The sequence below is a fragment of the Dermacentor silvarum genome, chromosome 5 (assembly GCF_013339745.2).
Source record: "Dermacentor silvarum isolate Dsil-2018 chromosome 5, BIME_Dsil_1.4, whole genome shotgun sequence".
Taxonomy (NCBI): Eukaryota; Metazoa; Arthropoda; class Arachnida; order Ixodida; family Ixodidae; genus Dermacentor; species Dermacentor silvarum.
Window position 1 is genome coordinate 18,709,021 of NC_051158.1, and position 22,970 is coordinate 18,731,990.

Sequence of the window (22,970 nt, forward strand, 5' to 3'; positions counted from 1 at the left end):
TGGCTAGTCTGCCGTCCGCGCGCCGTGCCGTATGGAGAGGGCAGGACGCTTCCTGAATGAAAGTGTAGAGGGCGCTGCGAGCAGTGCTAATGCTACGCTCTTCGCTCGAGCGAGCAGTGCATGGCATTGTGCAATGTGCGGCCAGGCTTCCCATCTGGTTAACCTCTCTGCCTTTCCCCTCTCTTCTGTCTCTAGTGCGGCTGGCCGAAAGTTCTCGCTTCTCAACCTATGCGACCGTCAAACAACTTCGTTTTGCGACGAGATCAGTCGCGCGTCTGGTCGCGATCGCCAGTGGGAATGTGCCTTTACGTTGTGCGTGTGCTTAGGTGGCAGAGCTCGTCATTTGCACTTCTTGTTGGATTTTCCCCATCTAGTCAAACATGTTAAAAACGCATTTGTCACTAATGGCTTCAACATACCTGAAGGTCGCGCCCATGTAGGGCCCATTCAAGAAGCGTGGAAAAAGGATAATAATAGTGCTTCACTTAAAGTGATGCCAAGTATTACCGTATCCATCCCAATTCCTTCGGGAAAATGAGGCTTGCCCCAGCTTTCCATATATTTGACTACGAAGTAATCAAGGGGCTCTTCCTTTATAGCTCTCATTTAGAAAGAGCTTATGGTTCTGTTGAAGCAACAGAGAATTTTGCGAAAATAATGAACAAACTGATAGGGATAATGACTGCTCGTATTTCAAAAGCGGGTTTTGTACATGCAGTCACCGAACTACATGTTTGTGAAGGAGTTCCTCGAATATCTGACGAAATGAAAATAACACGCAAAGGCAACAGTTGGCACTTTTCTTAGCTCAAGTACGTACCACTGAGGGCCTCTGAGTGACAATCTAAAGCACGCTGAACTTGCTTTCATACCTCAGTAGCATTGACTCAAGTACATACTTACTGCATGTTTGAGCCGGGACAAATTCGAAAATTTGTTTGGCATTGTCAGGCAATCTTCTGTAACTAACGATCACCCTACTGCTGCGCAGTTTTTACTTTTAATCAATTCACTTGCATTTTATAACCTTGCAAAACCACCTAAATTAGGAAGCTGTGCTCCAGAACTTATATAACTGCATTGGTTTCTGTTCCCAAGGTGTAACCAAAAAATTAGATTACAATACTGGACAAATTGATTGAGGTAGGAAAGTTTGGCGATGCCAAAAGTGCACTGAAATGCTGCGCTCTGCGCAGAAGCATTTTGTCAGACCGCACGGATTTTGTGACTGCAAGAAGCCATGGCAAGCTCGTATGTCATGTAGCAGGGTACACGGCAAGGAATATTTTGGATGCGCATCAAGCATATCTCGCCAAAGCCCTTGAGGCACTTCAATATCGCGCCACCAGGTATATTCATTCTACATACTCCTACGACGTCAGCATTTCATACTTGAAAAAAGAATCAAATCTTCCTTATCGCTTCTATCCTTTCGTCGCCGCATTGCCACCCACTCCCTCTTCCATAGGTTCTACTATTCGACGCTTAATCGTCCACCATACATTGTCCCCCATCACGCCGGTCACAACGCATTGGCCATCCCCTTTTGTGGTGAATTTGGTTGGCAGGTAGCACAACCAAACTCACGCACAAATACATTTTCAGCTTCGTTTTTCTACCCAGCATCTAAAGACTGGAATGCCCTTCCTCATCAAGTCGCTGCGGTCACCTGTTCATCCCAATTCGTTCAAGATGTAACAACTTTTATGTAACGAATTGAAATCATTGTAACACTTGTTTGTATATGTTGTATCCCCACCCCTTATGTAATACCCCTACTACGGGGTCTTTAAGGAAATGAAATTAAATGAAATTTTAAAGAAGACCTCTGTAAAGAATGTGCGCTGTTGCTGACAATTGAAAAGAACACAGCTATAGCTAACAGCGAAGCTTCAGCCTTCACATTGCAGCTTGACTATGGAGGCTTGCTGTACCCCTCAGGCCTTCTAATAATTATTATTACTTTCCTTGAAGATAGCTGCACTACATTTTTTTCCGTTTAAATGACAGCGTGAGAATAGCATTTTCGACTTTACTGCATTTATTTCTCAGGTGCATTTTCCTGCACTAGACTGTCTTAAAGATGGACAGCAAATCACTTGTGAAATAGTGAAGTTTTACACTCTTCTGCGTCACCGGTTTTTCACAAAGTCTCTCAATAATGAAAGGACAGCAAAGAAAGAAATGCTAAAACATTTGAAAATGCGAAGATGCTAATAACAGCATTTCACCAATTGCATCACAAATGAGACGCAAGCTCAGCGGCCTTGTAATTGTCTTTTTTCAATAATTTTTCGTCTTATTCACGAACCTCTTGCCAATTCATCGGTTGTTGTGTGCTGTAATTTGTTTACATTGTTTTCTAAAGGTTCTTTATGCTTATTTTTATAGTTTGTTTTTGGTGTTTTCGCTCACTCTTAAGAAGTGGTCACTCTCTGGAAGTGCTTTCTCTTTGTCTTGTATAGGTTTTGAACGAGCTTGACGCTTGATTTTTTTTTACCCTCTACTATGCCAAATTGCACACCTCTACCTCATTTTTTTTTTTTTTACTTTCAACCACTCCGGCCATAACTACCAAATGGCAGTTGGCAGTACAGCATGAATAAATAAAGTCAGTGCTCAACCTGTTCAAGGCTGAGCAGTCGCTTTGCGTTCAGAGGAAAGGGCTTTCTAGTATTTCATTGTTGCTTGTGCTAAAAAAATGATCTAAACAAAGTTGTCATTTTTTTTATTTTCATTTGGCTCTGAGGCAGTCAGCGAGCAAGGTAGAATAGTCGTATCCTCACTCCACAGGCATGCTTGCGATGCGGCTCAGCAAAAAGTCTTCGCGAATGAATGCCACGTTACGCGGCTAAAACATCTCATCACAGCCGTAACAAATGTTGCTTTAATGCGACACAAAATCATTAATAAATAAATATGGCTAAACTACGCCGAATGCGAGCGCGCTTCGCCCACATGCAGCCGGGCGGCCGAGCGCCGCGCCCTAGCATGAGGACTGCTCGCAGCGCCACCGCCACCGTCATTCGGAAACAGTCCTCAATCCCGTCGGCGGACGGCAGACTAGCCAATATTCTAGGGACCATACTTAGTACACGGAAATGAATTGAGAGGGCGCTGAACTAGAGGTAAAATAGAGAGGAGAACAACAACTTGGTGGCGCAGCCCACCACACCGCTTCAAAGGAGATGCTTATAGCATCTATCCATTCATGTGCATCGTCCCAGCATTCTCTGGGTTTGTTTTCCTTCTGGTATTTCGCGCGAGCATCGCACGCGTTGGCGCGCTTGTACCACCTTGGGCTGTACGGTACCTCGTCGTCCGAGTATCGCCGAACGACATCCTCGACGAACCCAATCACTTTAGGCCTCTTTGAAGGCAGGCGAAACATCACATCAAACGCCCGTTGACACACAGCAGCGTCACATTCACTGTCGGTGTCGGTAGAATCATCACTGGACTGTGTCCGAGTCGGAGCTGTCACTATCTAGTAGCATGAACAAAAGCGCACGGCGCGTCGCAGCATCCATGTGGTCCATGTTTTCCATGTCTACTGCCCGCGACCGGAAACAGGCGACCATGACAGGAAGCAGAGGCGGGTGAAGGAAATACGTCACGCGGACTTCCGGTGAAATCTCCCGATTTCGGCGGAGCAGATATTTTTGCTCCACAGAGCGATCCGGAATCACGGAGCAAGAAACCTTTAGGAGTGGAAACTCCGCCAGTTGCGGCGATTATAGATAATGTCACAAGCCCGCGGAGCCACTATCATGCTGGCGGCACCTGGCGGCTGAGAAAGAAATTACCGCCGTCTTGGTTGCCAAGGCAACCGGTCACATGTGTTTCTCTCGTTCGCGGCCGCGCGCGTTGCTCCCGTTCGGTCGCGCGCCTCACAACTTCTACTGAGGGCACTCACGCATCCCACCTGCATCCCATCTTAGGCTAGCAATTTCCGAACAAGGGTACACTGCACGTATCAGCGCTGTTAGTATTACGGCCCTCGAACAGACACCGACAAGAACAGTTACTGTTTGACGTAAAGGCCCACAAAAACAACGCTACGGCGTGCACGCTGAAGCGAACGCCGAACGCCTGTGTCGTCTACTTTGAGCGCGGGAGACACGGGCGCCGCCGAAGAGAACGCGCCCGAGCGGCACCACCGATCCGCCGGGCTGCTGCTCTTTTTTTTTTTTCGCTGCTGCTTGCATGACGTGCCGCAAGGCGCCGCCACTGCATGCGCCCCCATCGGCGCATAATAATGTGACGTTATCTGGTCGCACGCGAGCGCCCGCGCTGACGGGAGTTTCTACTCCTAAATAATCTTCCTCCGTGTCCGGAATCGGCGGCTGGTCCCAATCTGCCATTGGAACACACAACTCACGCTCCCATTCTGCCATTGGAATAGACTTGCTCCACACAGAGCAGAAATACTTGATCTGGATCTACCATTGGAATTCAACATTAGTAAACTGAAAATTATGGGGTTTTACGTGCCAAAACCAGTTCTGATTATGAGGCACGCCGTAGTGGGGGACTCCGGAAATTTGGACCACCTGGGGTTCTTTAACGTGCACCTAAATCTAAGTACACGGGTGTTTTCGCATGATTATGTGCATAATCAAAACATACATTAGTAAACTGAATCTTGATCCTAATCTGTTTGCATGGCTAGAGCACTTTGTTATTAATCCATCACAGTTCATTGCATCTAATAACCACTTCTCTCCATTTAGCCGTGTTGAATCTGGCGTTCCTCAAGGATCAGTTTTAGGCCCTCTCCTCTTATTAATTTACATTAACGACTTACCCAATGAAATTTCTTCTAACATTTATCTCTTTGCCGACGATTGCGGTATTCTTCGCGAAATTTCTGACATTGCTGATACTAACATTCTGCAAAACAACATTAGCGTTGTCTGTCACTGGTGCGAGTTGGGGTTAATGCAACCAAACCCATCTAAGTGCAAAATCATGCGTGTAACCCACCGTGAACTTCCTCTTCCGACCTTAACAATACTGCCATGTAAGTCGTTATATGCATCTTACAGATACCTAGGTGTTCATTTAACCTCTACTCTTTCCTGGTCTTTACACATCGACAGCGTTATCAATAAAACTAATCACATGTTAGGTTATATCCGTCGAAGCTTCTCTTCCGCTTGGTCATCATTAAAGTTAATTTTGTACAAGACGTTTATTAGAAGTAAAATGGAATACGCTTCATCAATTTGGGACCCGTATGCTGAGACACTAACCCAGTCTCTCGAATGTGTTCAAAATAATAACTATGAAGCGTACCTTCTATGAAAAACATCCTGCAACTTCCACCGCTTTCTGCTCGTCGCAAGTGCTTTCGCCTATAGCTCTGTTTCATCAAATATACTTCCATAATTCATATCTGCGCGATAATCTTATTTCATCCCCAACCTACATATCTCCTCGCACTGATCACCACCACAAAGTTGGAGTCTTGCAGTGTCGCACTAGAGCTTGTCAAGAGTCTTTTGTTCCCAGGACCTGTCAAGAATGGAACCACCTTCCCAGCGCGATGATTGCCATTGAAGACCACGCACAATTTCGTACACCCACAATCGACACCATCACTTCGATCGGGCTTCACATGACTATGTCTACGTCACTTCTGCCTTCCTTCTTTTCGTTGTTTCGTAACTTTTTTTTTCTTCTTTATTTTTTTTTACCCCACTCCCCTCTGTAATACCTTTGTGATCTTGAGGGTATGGTTCTGACACGTAAAACCCCAGAAAGAAGAAGAAGTTGAGGGTATAATAAATGAAAAATGAAATTACATGAAAACGTTTTCAAAAGCATTGTTCATCTTCATAGTGAAGATGAACAACGTACGATGAGTTGCGCATTGAAAGAGCCAGACCAGCTCATTCTATCTGTATTTGTGCAATGGGTTGGGAAGAAAGTAATTAGCAAAAGTAATCGATTGCACTTCAGTGATTGCTCAATTAGTTTCGTGCGTGATCGAGTACTTGGTCACTATAATAAACTACATTTCTGACTGAAATAATTGCGTTGAATTCCTTCTCTTCTGTAACGCATACAAGTCTGATCCTCGTTAGCGTTCACAGCGCGTGCTCCCGCAGTTCGCCGCATGCGTCGCAAGGCTTTCCATCCGCTTAGCTTACGTAAGGTGTTCGGTTCCTTATAAATATGTAGACATAAAACTGCCATGTAGGGCCTACATTTTCTCATCGGCTCACGTAGTCTAAATTGAGAATGACTGATAAAATTTCAGTAACAATTTAGACTAAAAAAAAAAACATATAAGTATTCTGCCTGTATTGACATATTTCAGAGTTCATTTCCTGTCTTTTGTATAAATGTAGATAATCATTTTGTATGACTAACTCCCTTTTACGCACGCCTCCTCGTTTTATGTTTCCCTATTGGTTTCTCTGTCTCTCATTGATTTGTCTACCACCGAGGTCTTCGTTGTACACTTTGTCTCGCATTGAAGCACAGTGAGAGGTCGTCGAATCGCGCTGCTTGAGTCCGTCTGCTGTTTATACACACGTCATCATGTAATGTCGGCATCGCAGCGGGATCTGAGAAAACTTTCAATTTCATTTTCAATTAACTTTATTTGATGTAAATCGACAGGGAAACCAAAACGTTGATTCTCCCAGCAGTTCATGACCGCAGCCATAAAAAATCACAGCCCCTTCCACTCCGTGAAAATGGTCGAACAGCGAAGCTGTGTTAGTTACACCAAGCGTTACGGGTGTTACATGTGCATGTGTTGCACGTGACGCAATTGCGTAAACACAAGTAAACACTGATCTACAACAGGAAATTATATTGAAACGTTGCGAGGCGAGAAGAGGCAGCGACTTCCGACGCTACTAGACGAGTGTCCAGTTCTCTGATCGAAACCTGCAAAGCTGCCGCCAGAGGTATCGGCTGCGATCACGGACACTGCGCGCGCGTTTGGCGCGAACGAGGGGAAACGTGGACAGCGTCGGCAGCAGCTCTACGCGTTCCGCGTTATCCGAAAGGGCCCGCCGCACAGAAAAACCTTCTCTTATTGCCTTTCCTCCTTGCGCCCAGAGCGGCCTCTCATTGGTCACCTCGTCCCCCCAGTGCGTGCCCTCTCATTGATCGCCTCCTCCCCCAGCGCGCCTCTCCTCTTTGGGTCACGTGATCTGCCCTCCCCCCGGCGCGACTCTCATCCTCTCCTGGTCACGTGACCTGCGTGACGACGGACAGATGGCGAAGGGCAGACTAAGAACAGCTCCGCTGTTAAAACCGCACACCTTGTTTGCATATACGGGCTGTAAAACCAGGCTGCATTCCCAGGCTGCGGAAATGCTCAGCTATTTCTCATATTCTGCGCTCCACAAACTTAATTATGACACCAACTGTATACTTAACGGGACAGTGCTCGCGTCGGTTCAAGAAAGTACAGCCGCGTTCGCATCATGAGTACAATCTGGTCAAGTCGGTCCCATTCTGCTACCGAAGTGGCGACAACATTTGATCGAGCCTTCGCGGGAACGGTAACAATGACACAACGCCGAAAGTAAAAGGAAGTATGTGTTGGAATGCATTAAAGGGGCCCTGAACCATTTTTTATTGAAGTATTAAAGAATTGCACTTAAGTTAAAATAAACGATTCCAGAAATAATTTGCTGCAATAAGTACTTCAATACGTTCAGAAGAAGCGGAGTTACTGACAATCAAAGGTCGCGTATGATCCTGTTCGCTGTGCTCCCTTTTTCAATGCTTGAATTGCGAAGGCTACGGCGGAGCGGGGTGTGCCCACAACGTCACCGTGGCGCACAAGTCAAATTTGATTTTGGATGCTCACGTAGACACCACTACCAATTTTGGCGCCTACGACGCGCCAAACGTGGCCAACCGCAGTTGTCCTCAGCGAGCCGCAGTGCGCTCAGCTAGCAGACTCGTCGCAGCACCTCACGGCGGCCGCAGTATCTACACTATACCAGTAACAACTTAATGAGGGCTAATTGGTTCATAATTAGAGCAAAAGGTATAAAGTAACAGCGCGAAAGGAACAAGGACGACGAAGGAACGAAGAATACAGGACAAGCGCTGACTGCCAACTGAATGTTTATTACAAGAAAACCAGCCTATTTATACATACTCAGAAAACATGCACACATCAAACACTCGCTAATCACAATCACAATCTTTCTTTCAGGAAGTTTCTTTCTTTCTCTGATAGTAGAAGAGGAGGCAAACTGACACAACTGTCACCTTCATTGCTGATCCAAAAGGCCTCTAAAATTTCTCTTTCCTTCTTAAGATTTTCCTTTTCCTATAAATTTTGTTTTATTAAACATCGGAGCACATGCGTGTTTCTTAAAATGGTCAGCTCATATCCGTTCTTTACGTTATTGCAGTGTTGACGAGCACAATCATTGAAACATTGTCCAGTTTGACCTATGTAAACTTTTCCACAATTCAAGGGAATCTGATATACTACATTACTCGTGCAATCGGACAAAAACGGGTTTTGTGTTTGATAGTGCAAGCAGGGGGCCTGTATTTTGGTTTCGTGCGTGCACAAATCGAAGACAGCTTGCAAGGGGCGTTGAAAAACAAGTTAACATTATACCTATTTGAAATTTTCTTAAGATTGTGTGATAACTTGTGCATGTACGGAATAACGTGCACTGGTCTCCTGTCTTGCTTCTTTTCTTTGTTGCCTGGTTCTGTTTTTGCTCTCTGCAGGATTGTCTCGCACATAGATGTGATGACATATTGTGGAAAGCCTGCATCTCTTTACCTTGCTAGCCGATTAATCAGGCTACGCTCACATTCGTGCTCACATGACTTATTTAATGCTGTCTTAATACACGCGGTGGCTGTGCCCCTCTTAATCAGTTTAGTCTGTGCGCTGTCATATGGCAACAAGGTTTTCTTGGATCTAGGCTGATAGGCTCAGCATATATGCTGACTTAATGAAAAACATAGGTTAATGTCAAGGAATTGAATTCAGTTACTGATTGGCAACTCGTGCGTGAACTTGAGTCCTCCCGATGACTTGATGAAAATGTTATTCACTTGGTGCTGTGAATGGACACAATCACTGTTCTTCATAACAACTAGGTAATCGTCAACGTACCTGAACACTTGTGTTACAGGCGTGTCTACTAACTAATCGGCGATAACGTTGTCAAGAGATGATAAAAATATGTCGCACAAAATGGGAGCTATGGCTGAACCTATACAGATTCCGGTTCGCTGTATGAAAGGTGCCTGCCAAATTCGATGGCCGTTGAATGAAGATAAGATTCTAAAAGCATTAAAAAGTTGTTGCTCCTAAGGCCCACAGAATTCTGCAACTTCACTTCCCCAAAATCCTCCATTCTTTCACGCACAGCTGACATAAGACCAACATGTGGCACTGAATAATACAAGTCCTCAGCATCTATTGAAAATGCAGCTCGATTAGTCCCTTGAGCTTCCTTGATTGACAAAATAACTTCATCTGAGCTTCTTACCAGGAAAGGGTTCTTTAACGGCAGCTTTTTGAGATGAGTCTGTAGAAACTTCCCCAGAAGGCACTGCCAATATGTCTTCTAGGATACAATTGCCCTAAGAGGGTAATCAGGCTTGTCGGTTTTGCATGTGAACAACACTTCCAAGAACGCTGCATCTGCTGTGTTGACAAGCTGCCTCAACGAGTTCACGTGCATATCCTTTAGTAGCTTCAGGGCAACTTTCTTTTGTTTCTTCGGTTCGAAAGAAATTTATATGAAGTTCTTCAAGACAGCGTTCCTAGATTTTTCTTTCATTAACGTTTCGGGCAGAACGACGAAACCACCTTCTTTGTCTGCCTGTACACAGCAGATGCAGAGTTCTTGGAAGTGTTCTTCAGTTTCCGTTGCAGCGATATACCGCACGAACCTTCGCTCGCTGCTGCCACCACGCTTGCTCACGCCAGCATTTTGACAGTGGTTATCTGCAGTCATTGAGTGTGATCTATTCATGTTTGCTTGTGCGCGCTGACACCAGGCTTGTTAATTGAGTTAGTAAGCGAATATGTCCAAGTTTATGCAGCCAATAAAACTATCCTTACTCTGTATAGCTCCTAGTAATTTGCTATCGCAATTGATCCTTTGCCTTTCGAGCGAAACTGCAACTTTTTTTTTTATTGTTTACCCTTGGTGGCAGCTCACGTAAGCACAATATTGTATAACAATATTTGAACTACCACTATGAGAATGGTAACAGTGCCTGGCCACCGTCCCAGCACAGCAGTACACTTTTAGATGCTCCGTCTGCATTGTGCAACGGCAGGAAATTATTAATCGCACTGTCCATGCCAAAGCTTGTCCTACACTCCTGAATCATTAAGTTAAATGTTTAGATGACTTCTGGTAAAACTACACACACTGACTCTATACTGCTCAGCTGAATATTGTTACCAGTGACACATGCAGTCAACTTACAAAGGATGATGTTTTAGGTAGTCAACAAACTTAGGTGGACGGTAACCTCTTTTGTGAATGTACCGCCACATGAATTGCTGTAAAACTATAGTTTGATTAGTCAGAGGCAACTAAGCTGCTCACTGAGAACAACACTGACAAGTCTATCAGCACAGGAAAACAGAAGCTGCTCCACTAACAACAAACTTTATTCGAAAACATGGTAGCTGATGTTCAAAGAACATGCCAAAGCTGACAACACATGTTTTCCCATCTGTACCTAAGCACCTGTGGCACTGTATAGGTGCCCCAAGAGATAACAATGACAGGGTCCTTTGCAATCCAATCACTATTGTTTATTAAATGTTGCAACTAGGAACAGTGTATTTCATAGATGGTTCTTACTAAACCAGCTCTTTAGAATGAAAACTTGGGCGAGCTTGACTTCTTAATTAGCTAAACGGCACAAAAAGAACAACACAGCAAAAGTGACAGTGTTTTATCGTCTTGGTGCAGCTTAGCTAATTATGGGTGCTATTCTGGAGACCATCACATCCCACCATAGTGCCAAATTTGCCATCTTGTCAGCTCTGATTGGCTGAGAGGGCAGCTCTCTGATCCGCTTAAAATGCCAGCATGTCAAAATTTGATACTGTGTCCAGAACAGTACCCCATGAAAGCAATGTGTCACTGCAATGAGGCTTGACAGAAAAATGGTGCATCTTACAGAATAAATATAGAGTACTGGCTGCAACAAAACATATGTGTAATAGTACGCATCTCAACACATGTCAACATCATCATTCAAAACAAGTCACTCCTCAGCAATGCATTGCTCGCATCACCAAACCAAAACACACTAGCAAACCAACAAACAAAGCTTCTTGTAAACTTAGCAGAGGAAGAACTGGTGGTGCAGCGACTATGGGAATAAAAGGAAGTACATGCTTTGGCCTCATATTTGTTTACTCGCATGCTGCACAGCAGATTCAGTTGTCGCTACAATACCAGTTTTCTTGTAGCTCGGTAGCTTTCACACTCCCGCTGCAAAGTTGCGAAAAAATTTTACGTCTGCTTCTGACAGCATATGCTCATCACCTCTGCAATTTCGTAATGTTCATAACTGTGTGGTGACACTGCCACTTGTAGCGACCGTTATTTGAGCAGATGGTCAAACTTTATCGGGAAAAATGTTTTTTAGAAAGTTAAAATTGTGGAACGTCCCAAAGCTGCATAGTGGGTTATGAGGGGCACCACATAGGTGGAAGGGGGCTCCAGATGAATTTCCATTATTCTTTAATGTGCACAGTACGCGCTCGTTCTTGCATTCCACCCCCATCGGAATGTGGCCACCAATCGAACCCGCGACCTCGTGCTGAGCAGTCAAACACCTTAGCCACTGAGCCACCATGGCCGGCATGTGCAACTTTTCAGAGATTTAAAACACATACGACGTCTGTGGCGACAAGTTTTGCTCGGAAAGTATAATGCGAGGTTGATTTTGGTTGATGTATTGCTTCATTTTTGTTGCCAAAAGTGAGCATTTATGTTGCTATAGTCCCATCATTCAACAGGCCAGTAGCAGAACACAGCGATTTTCATGTTCCTCATCATTCCCTTAGTGGACAAAGCAATGCTGTCGAAACCTGCACAGACGCTAGCACCACACTTTCTTCTAGGGAAGGTTTCAGAAGCTCTGTCAAAAAAAAAAGAGCATGCCATCAGCTGCACATTCAACTACAAGACTTGCAATTCATTAGTCGCTTCGCTAAGTGTAATCAATGCACACACACTAAAAATATATTATGGCCAATGCCACTTACATCTCACACACACGTTCTAAGCACACGCTGAGCACTTCGCTACAGGCAATACGGTGGGCAGGCACCTCGTGCTGTCGTCCCCTCCCCCAGTACCTTAAACGAGTACTGACACACATTTTTGAAGTTGTAGAAACAATACCACATGCTTCTCGCACATACAAGGATCACATTTAGCAAGTGTGAAGGTTGGAAAACATTACAATTGAATTTATACTAACAAACCTCAAAACGCCATACCTAGAGTCATCAACGTTATTATGATGTCATGACACAAAGCAATTTCACTGACATCATGTAGCAATAAGGCTGGGTATGATGGTGCTGCTCATGAATGATCGACTAACACTACTGAAGAAAACGTGGCGCGTAAAAAAATATGAGTGCCGTGAGCATTTCCTTTGGCTGCGATTGCATGTGGAAGCTGCAGAAATTGCAGGAGCCAGTATATTGTGACATCACGGAGCATACTGGGTACCGAAAATGGCTCATAGAAACAAGTATTGTAGTACATTATGCATAGCACACGGCAGTATTGTTCTGAGGGTTAGGGGGTTTGGACCTTCACTTAACGCACACAAAAATAGCTGACAAGGTGAAAATGTTATGTCAGTACTCCTTTAAGAAACACCTGGTATGGAAACCATTTTTTTCTTTAATAATATTCTTAAACTTTTACATTATTGTTAAGGATTTTGTACTGATTTCAAATGTAATTACTTTTGGTGTAGGCCAATTAGTTTCTAACATAATTAAAATTTCACTTCCATTGTTGGAGGCCAAAAAAAATTGGCACCAGCAAAAAACTATTTTAAGGCATGGTTAGATAGCCTAAAGAGTAAAGAATGAAACGTTGGAAGCAGATCTCGTTTTTATTTTCACAAGTTAATTCATTTTGCGACATTTAACTGAGCTAATAACGGTCAGATAAAAACTCTGTTTCCATGATTTCACTCCTTACTCTTCGGGCTACGAACCATGCCTTAATTTTTTTTTTTTTTACGGTGCCATTCTTTTATGCATTCTGGCATGAAACATTGGAAGTGAAATGTTAATTATTTTAGGGAATAATTTACATACACCAAAACTAATTAAATATATAAAATCAGTGCAAGAAACTTAACAGGAATGTGAAGTTTCGCTATTATTAATAAAAAACAAAGAAAATGAAATGGTATCAACACCAGTGTCCTTCCTTAATGAGCAATACTAATCTAATAGTATTTACTAGCAATTCAGTACCGTTACATGACACTCAGATGTTTATACTCAAGCCATTCAGCTGGAGTGCAGCCAATACATTCGACACAGTCATTCAGCAAGCTCAACTTCACCCAGCTAAGTGACAGCTTGGAGTTCACAACACACACACAGTCTGAAAAATATTGCCATTCAGAAACACGTATTTACATTACCAAAAGAATAGGCCAATTCCATCATCCTCGTGGTGCGAAAGTCAACACATTATAGTAACAAGAGAGAAAAAAATATCAAAACAAATAAAACTTACAAGAAAACAAGAAAAATCCACATACACACACTGCTAGAACTCTATGCATTTGCTCACCGCAGGCGCAAGCAGCAGGACTTCACTCGGAGCCAATCACTGAGTGCCAGAAAAAATATCAGTAACCCAGTACTACGCTCTGAGAAGTCACACAAACACACAAAATAAAGTATGTGCTCTCCAGCAAATAGTAATACCCACGATAAAGGCAGCGGAATCAAATTCACTAAGCCAAGCTACCGTTTCATTGCTAAAGGATGCAAATGCAATCATGACAGAGTTTCGCAACGGTGGTTGAACAAGTGTTTAAAAGAAGCAAGTCGTGTGACAAGACTGCATTCAAAAGAACTTATTTACACTAAGCCAACAAAAAAGCAGGGCTGCTTTCATCGTATCCAAAATAACACACTGAAGGAACAAGAAAAAAAAGTGCAAAAGGAAGCAAATTGAGCAAATCCAGATGCATACACAACTGTAACTGTGGGCAACAAGTTATCAAAAGCTATTTGCCAAGCCAAGTTACATTAGGTGAAGCCCAAACTCGTAAAACACATTTGCGAACAGAAACTGTCAATACATTTTAATTGATAGGCAGACCTGCCATGAGGTTTGAACATTAATGACGACATCTGTCACAGCTTGGTCAGGCTTTGAAGAAGTCCTTCAACATTCTAGTCAGTGCTAAATCTTTTGACAAACTTTACTGTTTGCTCTACTATCACTGGCAACAGGACCCCTGCCAAAAGGTTTGTTAAGCACACCAAACCAGTCAAGACTTCACAGCAATTGGCTAAAAATCTAAGCTGCTACCTGATCATCATAGCATTGAGCCATGCTACAGGCATTGTCCTTTGGCTGTATGTCCCTACCGTTCCTACTATAAATATTCTTTTCTTTGCTTTGGAAGTAAAAATTTATTTCACTCAGATTTCTTTTTATTCACACAAAAGCCACTAACTGGCCACTCTCCACATAGTACAACATTAAATTAACCTCTACATTTGATTGTTTAATCTGACTCATCCTTATTAGGAGAAACATTCTCCGAATTTGGTTGATAAATCTTCGATCTGCAAAGACATTAAGGTCAGCAAGTTCGCTAAGCTTGCAGACTGATGAATCAGCAGATGGCACACAAAATAACAAAACTACTCCTTGATCCTCAAGGAGTAGTTCCGCAAGTCCTCATCGATCCCAGCAGGTGCACCAATTGGAAGGGGCTACTTCTTGATAGCCTGCTGCATTTGTTCAAGCAGACCTATAATTCGCCATGTGCACGAAAGTTCTCATGACCAGCTTCCAAAAAGCCTACCACAGAAAGTCCACGATCTATGCCGAGGCTGTGGGTCAATGTAGGCTGACTGTCCTCGGGATGTCATCCAACGTGTAGTAGTGGTGCTCGATCTTGTCTTCGCCGACTTTTACGACACGAAGTCCGTGCCCATCATTGCCGAGCTGTGCTCCAACGGCGGAGGTCACAACCAACTCCATGTCCTTGTAGAAGCCGCCAGCATTGCGATGGTAGTGGCCACAGAAGATGGCACGCACACCTTTATGCAGTGGAGGGGGTAAGAAAACAAAAGCATACAGTGACGTAAGTCAATCAACACAGGGAGTGGTCAAGTGTGTGGAAATTACTAACAGCCCTGTTCCATGGGCACCGCTCTTTACAGAGAGGTGTCCGTGAATTCAATTTAAACAATTTGCACATACAGTATAGACCACTTATAACGTAACCGCTTATAGTGCAGGACCGGATATAGTGCGGTCTTTTCAGACTCCCGTTTCAAATCTTATCGATTTGATAATAAAGTTTACGTTCTTCTTCTTTCAGACTCCCGTTAATTTTCCCATAGCACTCCATGTATACACATATCGCTTATAGTGCAGTTGCGGGAAACGAAATACCGGTTACAGTGCGGCTGCCTGGGAGTACGGAAGTCAGCAGAGACGGCGAACACTCCCCTCAAACGGGCGCCCCAAGGAGTGCTCGGGGAAGAAAGAGAGACGAAGTGGAGGAGAAGGGCACGTGGTGCGAACAAACAGCTGAAACCAGAATCTTGAGTGTGAGTCGTGAAATATCACGGCGCGCATAGCGAGCGAGGGCCACGAAACGGCCAACGCTCGCTTCACGATAACGACAGTAAACGAAACTTCAGCGAGCGAGCGGGTGGCGCCGGCACGGCACGGCGAAGGGCGCACGCGGAGACCATGGAATGTGAGTGAGGGAGGAGAGCGGCAGGGAAGCGGATTTCGCCTCGGCAACTCCGCCGCTTCGGTGGCTCCCCTCGCCCTCCCTCGTAGCTCCCTCACTTTCGACTGTCACCGTGCGCGCCCGCCGCCGCTACAGCCGGCCCGGCGCCAGCTCCCCGAAGTTTCATTTTCTCAACTTTTCTGCCGTTATCGGGAAGCTCAACTTTTCTGCCGTTATCGGGAAGCGGGCACTTGCCGGCGTGGGTAGTTTCGTTGGCCGGCCTGGGACAGCGCCGCTGCTTCCCTCTGCGCCGTAGCCGCAGCGTGCAAGGTCAACACGTGACTAGAAAGTAGAGGAAGCATAAAGGAGAAAGAAGGGTTCACTGCCATTTTCTACCCGTGGCTATGGCAGCGTGACTGAGACGTCGGCACGTACACGCATGTTCCGGCGCAACGCAGAATCGGCGACCTTGCCATTTGAGAGAGGGTGAAATGTCCGCCGCGTTTATTTTTTTTTTTAGGTTTGTTCACGCACGACATTGAGGGATCTCCCCTAAGCTTTTACTCTATGGCGGTGCCGGAGAAATGCCGGTCGGAGGTGCCGCCGCGTGATTTGGTTCGAATTAACGAGATTCGACTGTACATTGAATGCAAGCGTTCTAGCCGCATTCCTCGACTGTCGCATACGCGTGGCGGCTCGGTGCACATGTTTTGCATATTAGCGGGCCTTGAAAACTTGCTTTGGTTATAGTGCGGTACCACTTATAGTGCGGATATTCGCGACTCCGGCGACTTACGTTATAAGCGGTCTACACTGTAAACACATAAACATAAATAGGTTTATTGGAAATGACACAAATACAAATTCCATTAATTCCTTTTAATTAATGTGCGACTGCATTTTGCTTAAGGGTGTTCGTGGTGTGTTCGTTGACTATCGGAGCTAGTTTACTTGTGTCTCTCTGAACATGTGTGTGCTGTACAGGACCACATGTGGACAACTTTTTATTCACAGCCTTATATTTCATGGGAATCAAACAATGCAGGAGATGTGTCATGTAGTGTAGACTACAAAGGTACGCTATACGTACAGTCTTTTGTGCTGTTCGGTTTTTCATGTTCGGTTTTTCAGCCTCGTCACATGTATTGCTTTGCATGAAATAGAAGAAGATACAGAGCTGTACACTGGCATGAGACATACAAAGTAAATAGTTTGTGGCACTGACTCTTTCGCAGACTACAGAAGATTCACGAAAATCGCAAAAACAAATCCCCAGAAAAATTGGGCTGTTCACCCCATTTCTGGAGCGCCAAAAGATGGCAAGCAGGCGCAGCACACTTTTTGGGATCATGCTTCTCCTGAATGCTTATCATAAACAGCTAAACATAACACTTGAGAGCGAGAACCAGAGAATATAAGGGGTTCACTTTATTGTTCGTAACAACGAACGAAGCAAACAGACAGAGAAACTAGAGAAAGCATGGGGTAAATAAACTGTCGTCCTAATTGAAATTTTAAAAATTAAAGGGGCCGTATTCTGAAACAATCCACTTCGGCGATACTATCGCCTTAGCCAACGGTGCGTTGATTGGCTGTTTTAGCAGAATTTGATGAGCTCATTGGCTGGTTGTGCACGATGTCATCCAATTTTGCTCAACTAGCCAATCAGCACGCGCCTGAGGGCAATATTGTCGCCGAGGCAATACTATTGCTGAAGTGGATCATCCACTTCTTTTTGGAATAATTTCTAAGCGAAGCTTTCTTGAAAAGTTTACCTTCTATGCAAACAGACATATGGTGCATCCAAACTGTGCAGATACAATGCACATGTTTGAATCTATGTGAAGCAAAACATTCATGATGCAGTTATATAGTTAAACTGCCATAGAGTCGAACCCGCTAATAACGATCCCAGATATAACAATATAGTATTGGTTATAACAACCACATTCCACGGCATTTACTGATTTTCCGAACCTGCCTACTGAAACAGCGTCCAGATATAATTAACATTTTCAAAAGCGCCGTACTGTTGCAATGAACACTTGAAACCTGGTCGCTTTAGAAGGAGAGCGCACGCGAAGTTCCGAAGCACACGACCAAATTGGGTGCATGTAGCACTGGGAACACAGCGCACGCTCCCCCCACCACGCGTGGATTTCGGAAGCCGCGAGGAAAGTCACCCGCTTTCAACCATGCAAGGGTAATCGTGCTCTCGAGGCATGTCTCCAGCGTGCTTCAGGGCAAAGCCGTACTGAGTACGGCGGCTGTGGCCTCCAATCTCAGAGGCCACGACGGCGGCACACTAGTACAAAGTTTTCCAAGCAGCACTTTGACGGCAACCACATGCAACCTCGAAAGCTATGGCGGCGGCACTGTCGTTTTTGCGCAGTTCTCCATGCTGCACCGCATGCACTACATTATGTATGCTATGTGGACGATTTAGACCAATTTTAACCAAGAGCCACTCAAATGACACGTCACTGCCACGCAAAGAGTCAGCAGCTATGGTTTGTTGACGCTTTGTTTACATTGTTGCCGATAACGGTTCGCGATACCATTCTGCCTTTAAAATTTCGGACTTTTTAAGCCTAAGTAGCATAAAAAAATGTAACGTTGTGGCTCTCGGTGCACGTGTGGTCGATGCTGCACTTGAACGACAAGACCTTTGCAAAATGCCAGCATGCCAAATTTTAGCACGCTCAAAATCCCATGCTATATAAGCTGGAGCATCACCTGCACAGTACTACGGTAGCCCAAATGAGAAAATTCAAAGCCATGGAATATCATGCACTATTCCATTAAGAGGTCCGAGTGTTTTAGAGATATACTTATGACGCTACATTGTAGTATGCAATAAAAGTTTTATGGAAGCACCACAGGGGTTGCCTTTTATACATACATATACATGTATATGAAATCAGATATGTCCTTGGATCCAGTGTTTTCAGGTGTTGAATCATAGGACGCACAAAACAAAAACATTTGATTTTTCCGACATTTCGGTCTCCATCGGGGATTCCCTGATGAAGGCCGGACCCCGGCCGAAACATCGGAAATATAAAATGTTTTCGTTTCGTGCATCCTATCATTCAGCCCCCCCATACACACATTTTGCTTTCTCTCTCGTTGTGATGTATTGTTTGATCATGTAGAACACAGGCATGCTGACTTGCACTACTTTGTTGGCCAACATGCAGTGGTTGTAAAGGTCGGAGCCTAGATATATTCAAGGACAGAAAGCACGGTCCATTCAGACGTTTCTCTACCCAACGTTTTAGCAGGAGCACCGGCCATTACCAAGAGTCTGTTAACTGTTGATAAAGGCCGGTCCTCCGGCCGAAACGTCGAGTAAAGAAGCAACATCTCAATGGACTCTGCTTTCTTTCTTTAAATAAGTTGTGCAGCAAGCAAGGACCCATTGACTTTACGACTATATATGTATATCCTGCGAGGTACAGGCTGATGGATGTGAAACCATGGTGGGCTAGGCAATGAAAGCTTCGCTTTGATAAGGAAAAGAGAAATGTAAGGATAAAAAGACAACTTGGCACAGGTGGGAGCCGGGCGTGCAATGCTTTAGTAATTGAGCTACCACTATCAACTTTCTTGGGTCTTTGTGCATGTGTGCAAGATCAGCCCTGAGACTGTTCGACAACGGCCAAGGCAACGGATGAGGAAGGTCTTTTCAACCACACACATCACCTGTTATGTGTAGTTAGGCGCTGGCAACTGGCCAGTAAGCCATTACATGCAACCGCAAGGCATCAAGGCTGCCAGGGTCCCTTGCTACGCAAGCTACGCAATGAGCAAGAAGAATCAGAGAACCTGAGAAGCTCAATTTGTTGTTATTGCCAACCAAATGGAGCTAACAGATAATTATGCCAAGTAAAGCATTCATTCAGTTCATTGCACTGAAGAAGGACAAGGACAAACAACTGCACAACTGCCCTTCTTGGTGTTGTCTTTTGCGCGGAGACCAGCGCAGTGAAGTGAATGGTGTCGTCGTACCAACTAGTCACAGTTGAAGCATTATTGCAACCAAGGAAAGCACTGTCCCTATTGCTGTTGGTGGGTTTGGTTCTCACCGTTGGCAAAGTTGTCCTTTCGTCCCCTTGCATTTCCCTTTTGCCTACAATTTCTATGTTTGAATTAAAGAAATATCTGGCGTTCCGCAGGACTCAGTCTTGGGCCCTCTGCTCTTTGAAAAATGTTATTAACGATCTTCCCATTGGATATTCTTCAACCAACCGACTCTTCGCAGACGAATGTTTCGTTTAACTGCCGTATAACTTCTGACCTAACATTCATTACTACTGATAGCTACCACTGTCACACTGCCATTGACGGGTACAGGGATCCCCCATCAAGCTATTGATTGACAAGGCTTTTACAGTGAAAGCTGTATATGGCTAGGTGAAACGAAAAACCATTCGCCACATGTTTCGATAAACGTCTCCAATGGCTGTGCCGTCAGTTACGTCGTTCTCTACGTCGCACCCAAGCACGCGCGCCATTGACAGCGCCGTTAGTGACGCCGTTAGCGAACGCGTTCCCGCCATTGCCACGCTGACGCTGCTCTGCCCGCAACACCGCCTTCTTGGCTCGCCGTTGTCGCATGCGTTCAATATCTCGAGTTAGCTCGGCGTCGTGGTTAGCAGCATCCGCCCGCCATTGGCACTCGCGTTCCACTTCGCGATTTCAACGTGGACGTTTCGTCGCAGCCGAAGCCAAAGTGCTGCTCGAGAAACTCCGAAACCATCTCATAAACCATCTGTACGGAGTACTTGGGTGGTGATTCTTGTTCCTGTTCCCTGTACTTCTGATGTACGAAACACAGAAATAAATTTAAATTGAAACATTCTACGCTCAGTTACCCCTACTCCTTGAACTCAAGAACCATAGCACTGGTTGACTCGTATTGTCACCTAGCCATCACCATTACAAATAAGCATACTTGGTCTAAACACATTTACAAATTAACAGCTCATACATCAAAAAATATCTTAGCTTTATATCGCTAAACCTGGTCTTGTGCCCTCTCTCCACCCGGTAACAAGTCTACGAAACATTTATGCAAACGAAGCTTGAACACATCTCGACGATTGAGTGTCTTCGCCAAACTAACAGCTTCAGCCAATCATTTTACCATAAACAATTGCAGAATGGAGCAAGTTACCAGGTCAAATTGTCAACGAAGATAATTGTTTGAAGTTCAAGAACCTATTGACAGTTCAATTCAGAAATGAATACTCCATGTCATGCCACTTATATTCTTCTGTGTCTCATGAAATGTGAAATGTCCAGTTGTTTTATACATTAAAGGAACCCTAAAACACTTTTCTAACTATAACAGAATGACCTCACTATTAAAAGATGTTGTCTCACGAATATCATGCCGCAAAAGTTTTTCCAATCCTTCAACTATAATTGAGTTACTGCACCGATACCTGGCTTTCTATCGCCTTTCGTCTTCACTAGAGCGCTGGAAGCTACACAAGAAGCCAAGAGGGCAAAGCCCCAGCCAAAAGTTGAGTGTCGAGGCGGCGAAAGGGCCTATTGCGGCACACCATGGCAGCTGCGGTCGACTACGCGACACAGCACACCGCTGCCATCTCGGAGGCTGACGCAGCTACACGCAGTGCAAGGATGAAATTATTTTTCTGTCTTTCTGAGATTGCAGACATACCGGGTGCGTGAGGTATTTGAGAACACTATTCCTTATTGCCATAGACACCAGCAGGCTCATCATATCTATCTAGGTGTGCGGCTTCTTGTTGGTTGACCCCCTATCATTCATACTGCACAGTTTGTTTACAGATGGAAACGTACAGGTTGATGCAGGAAATGAAACACCATGCAGTCCTCGTCGCCCTGGCCGCAAAACACAGCGACTTGGAAATTGATCGTGGTTTTGGCACGTAAAAACCCCATAATTTAATTTTTTTTTTTAATTGCCACCTTTCTGAACGTATCGAAGTCTTTCGTTTACAAGGTGTGGACAGACTGATGTGTTCTGGCGGTGACGTGGCATCTGTGGCGAAAAGGAAAAAAGCACGGTCAGCATTCAGACGTCGTCAGAACCCCCGATTTTCTCTGGCGGCTGCAAGTCATTGTGAGTGATGACCCAGGGAAATCAATGTGGGCCCATTGAAAAGGAGCTCCCAGTCACAGAGTCGACTCGCTGCGCACGTGTGTCAGGCTCGCTGTGCACGAGGACTTGAGGTACCATTCCTATGTCATGAGGAGGGGGCAATTCATGTCCGATAAAACTCGGCAGAATCGTCTGCTCCGGTCCAAATGCTTGCTAAGCAAGCTGAAGAGACCAGAGGAGCCTGGAATGCTGTTTTTTTTTTTTTCAGCTGAAAAGAACTTTTACCAAGACCAAAAAGTTAAACACCGTAACGATAGGCGGCTTTGCACAAGCGCTGATGAGGTGCCTACAGTGAGGCACACAAAATTTCCATCATCTGTGATGGTGTTAGCTGCCGTCAGCAACGAGGGTGACGTCATGCCGCCACACTTTTTTGCAGAAGGACTCCGCATTAATGCTGCCGCATACGTGGAGGTGCTGGCCACCGTTGTGAAGCCCTGGATAGAGACTGTTTTGAAAGGAAGACCTTATGTCTTTCAGCAAGATTCGGATCCCAGCCACACCGCCTGCGTCACCCAGGAGTGGCTGGCTGACAACTTCTACGACCACGTCACTCCCAACTTATGGCCTCCTAGTTCTCCAGATTTAAATCCGCTCGACTACTATGCCTTGGGCGTCGTTGAGAGAGAGGCCGACAAACAGCCACATAATACAAGACTCGCTGAAGGCCGCCACTGTTGACTTAATGGCCAACATTTCTAAGGACCACCTGATCCGTGCATGCAGCTGTTTCTGAAGCCGAATTCAATCGGTTATTGCTGCAGATGGCGGATTCATGGAGTAATTGTGTAAATAAAATGTAAGAGAAGTATTTCTCAAAGTTTGGTAAAAATATGTGCATTTTTGCTGGAGATATTCTCTGCCTGAA

At 44.8% G+C, this 22,970-nt stretch overlaps 1 protein-coding gene across 1 annotated transcript in view; it reads right to left on the reverse strand.

Moving 5' to 3' along the window:
* Positions 1–10,615: 10,615 nt before the first annotated feature.
* LOC119452981 (serine/threonine-protein phosphatase CPPED1) overlaps positions 10,616–22,970 on the reverse strand; it is a 28,222-nt gene continuing 15,867 nt past the window's right edge. The window contains exon 5 of the mRNA XM_037714946.2: positions 10,616–15,304. Within this exon, the coding sequence (XP_037570874.1) occupies positions 15,102–15,304 (203 nt within the window). The 3' untranslated portion in view covers positions 10,616–15,101. The remainder of the gene's footprint in view (positions 15,305–22,970) is intronic.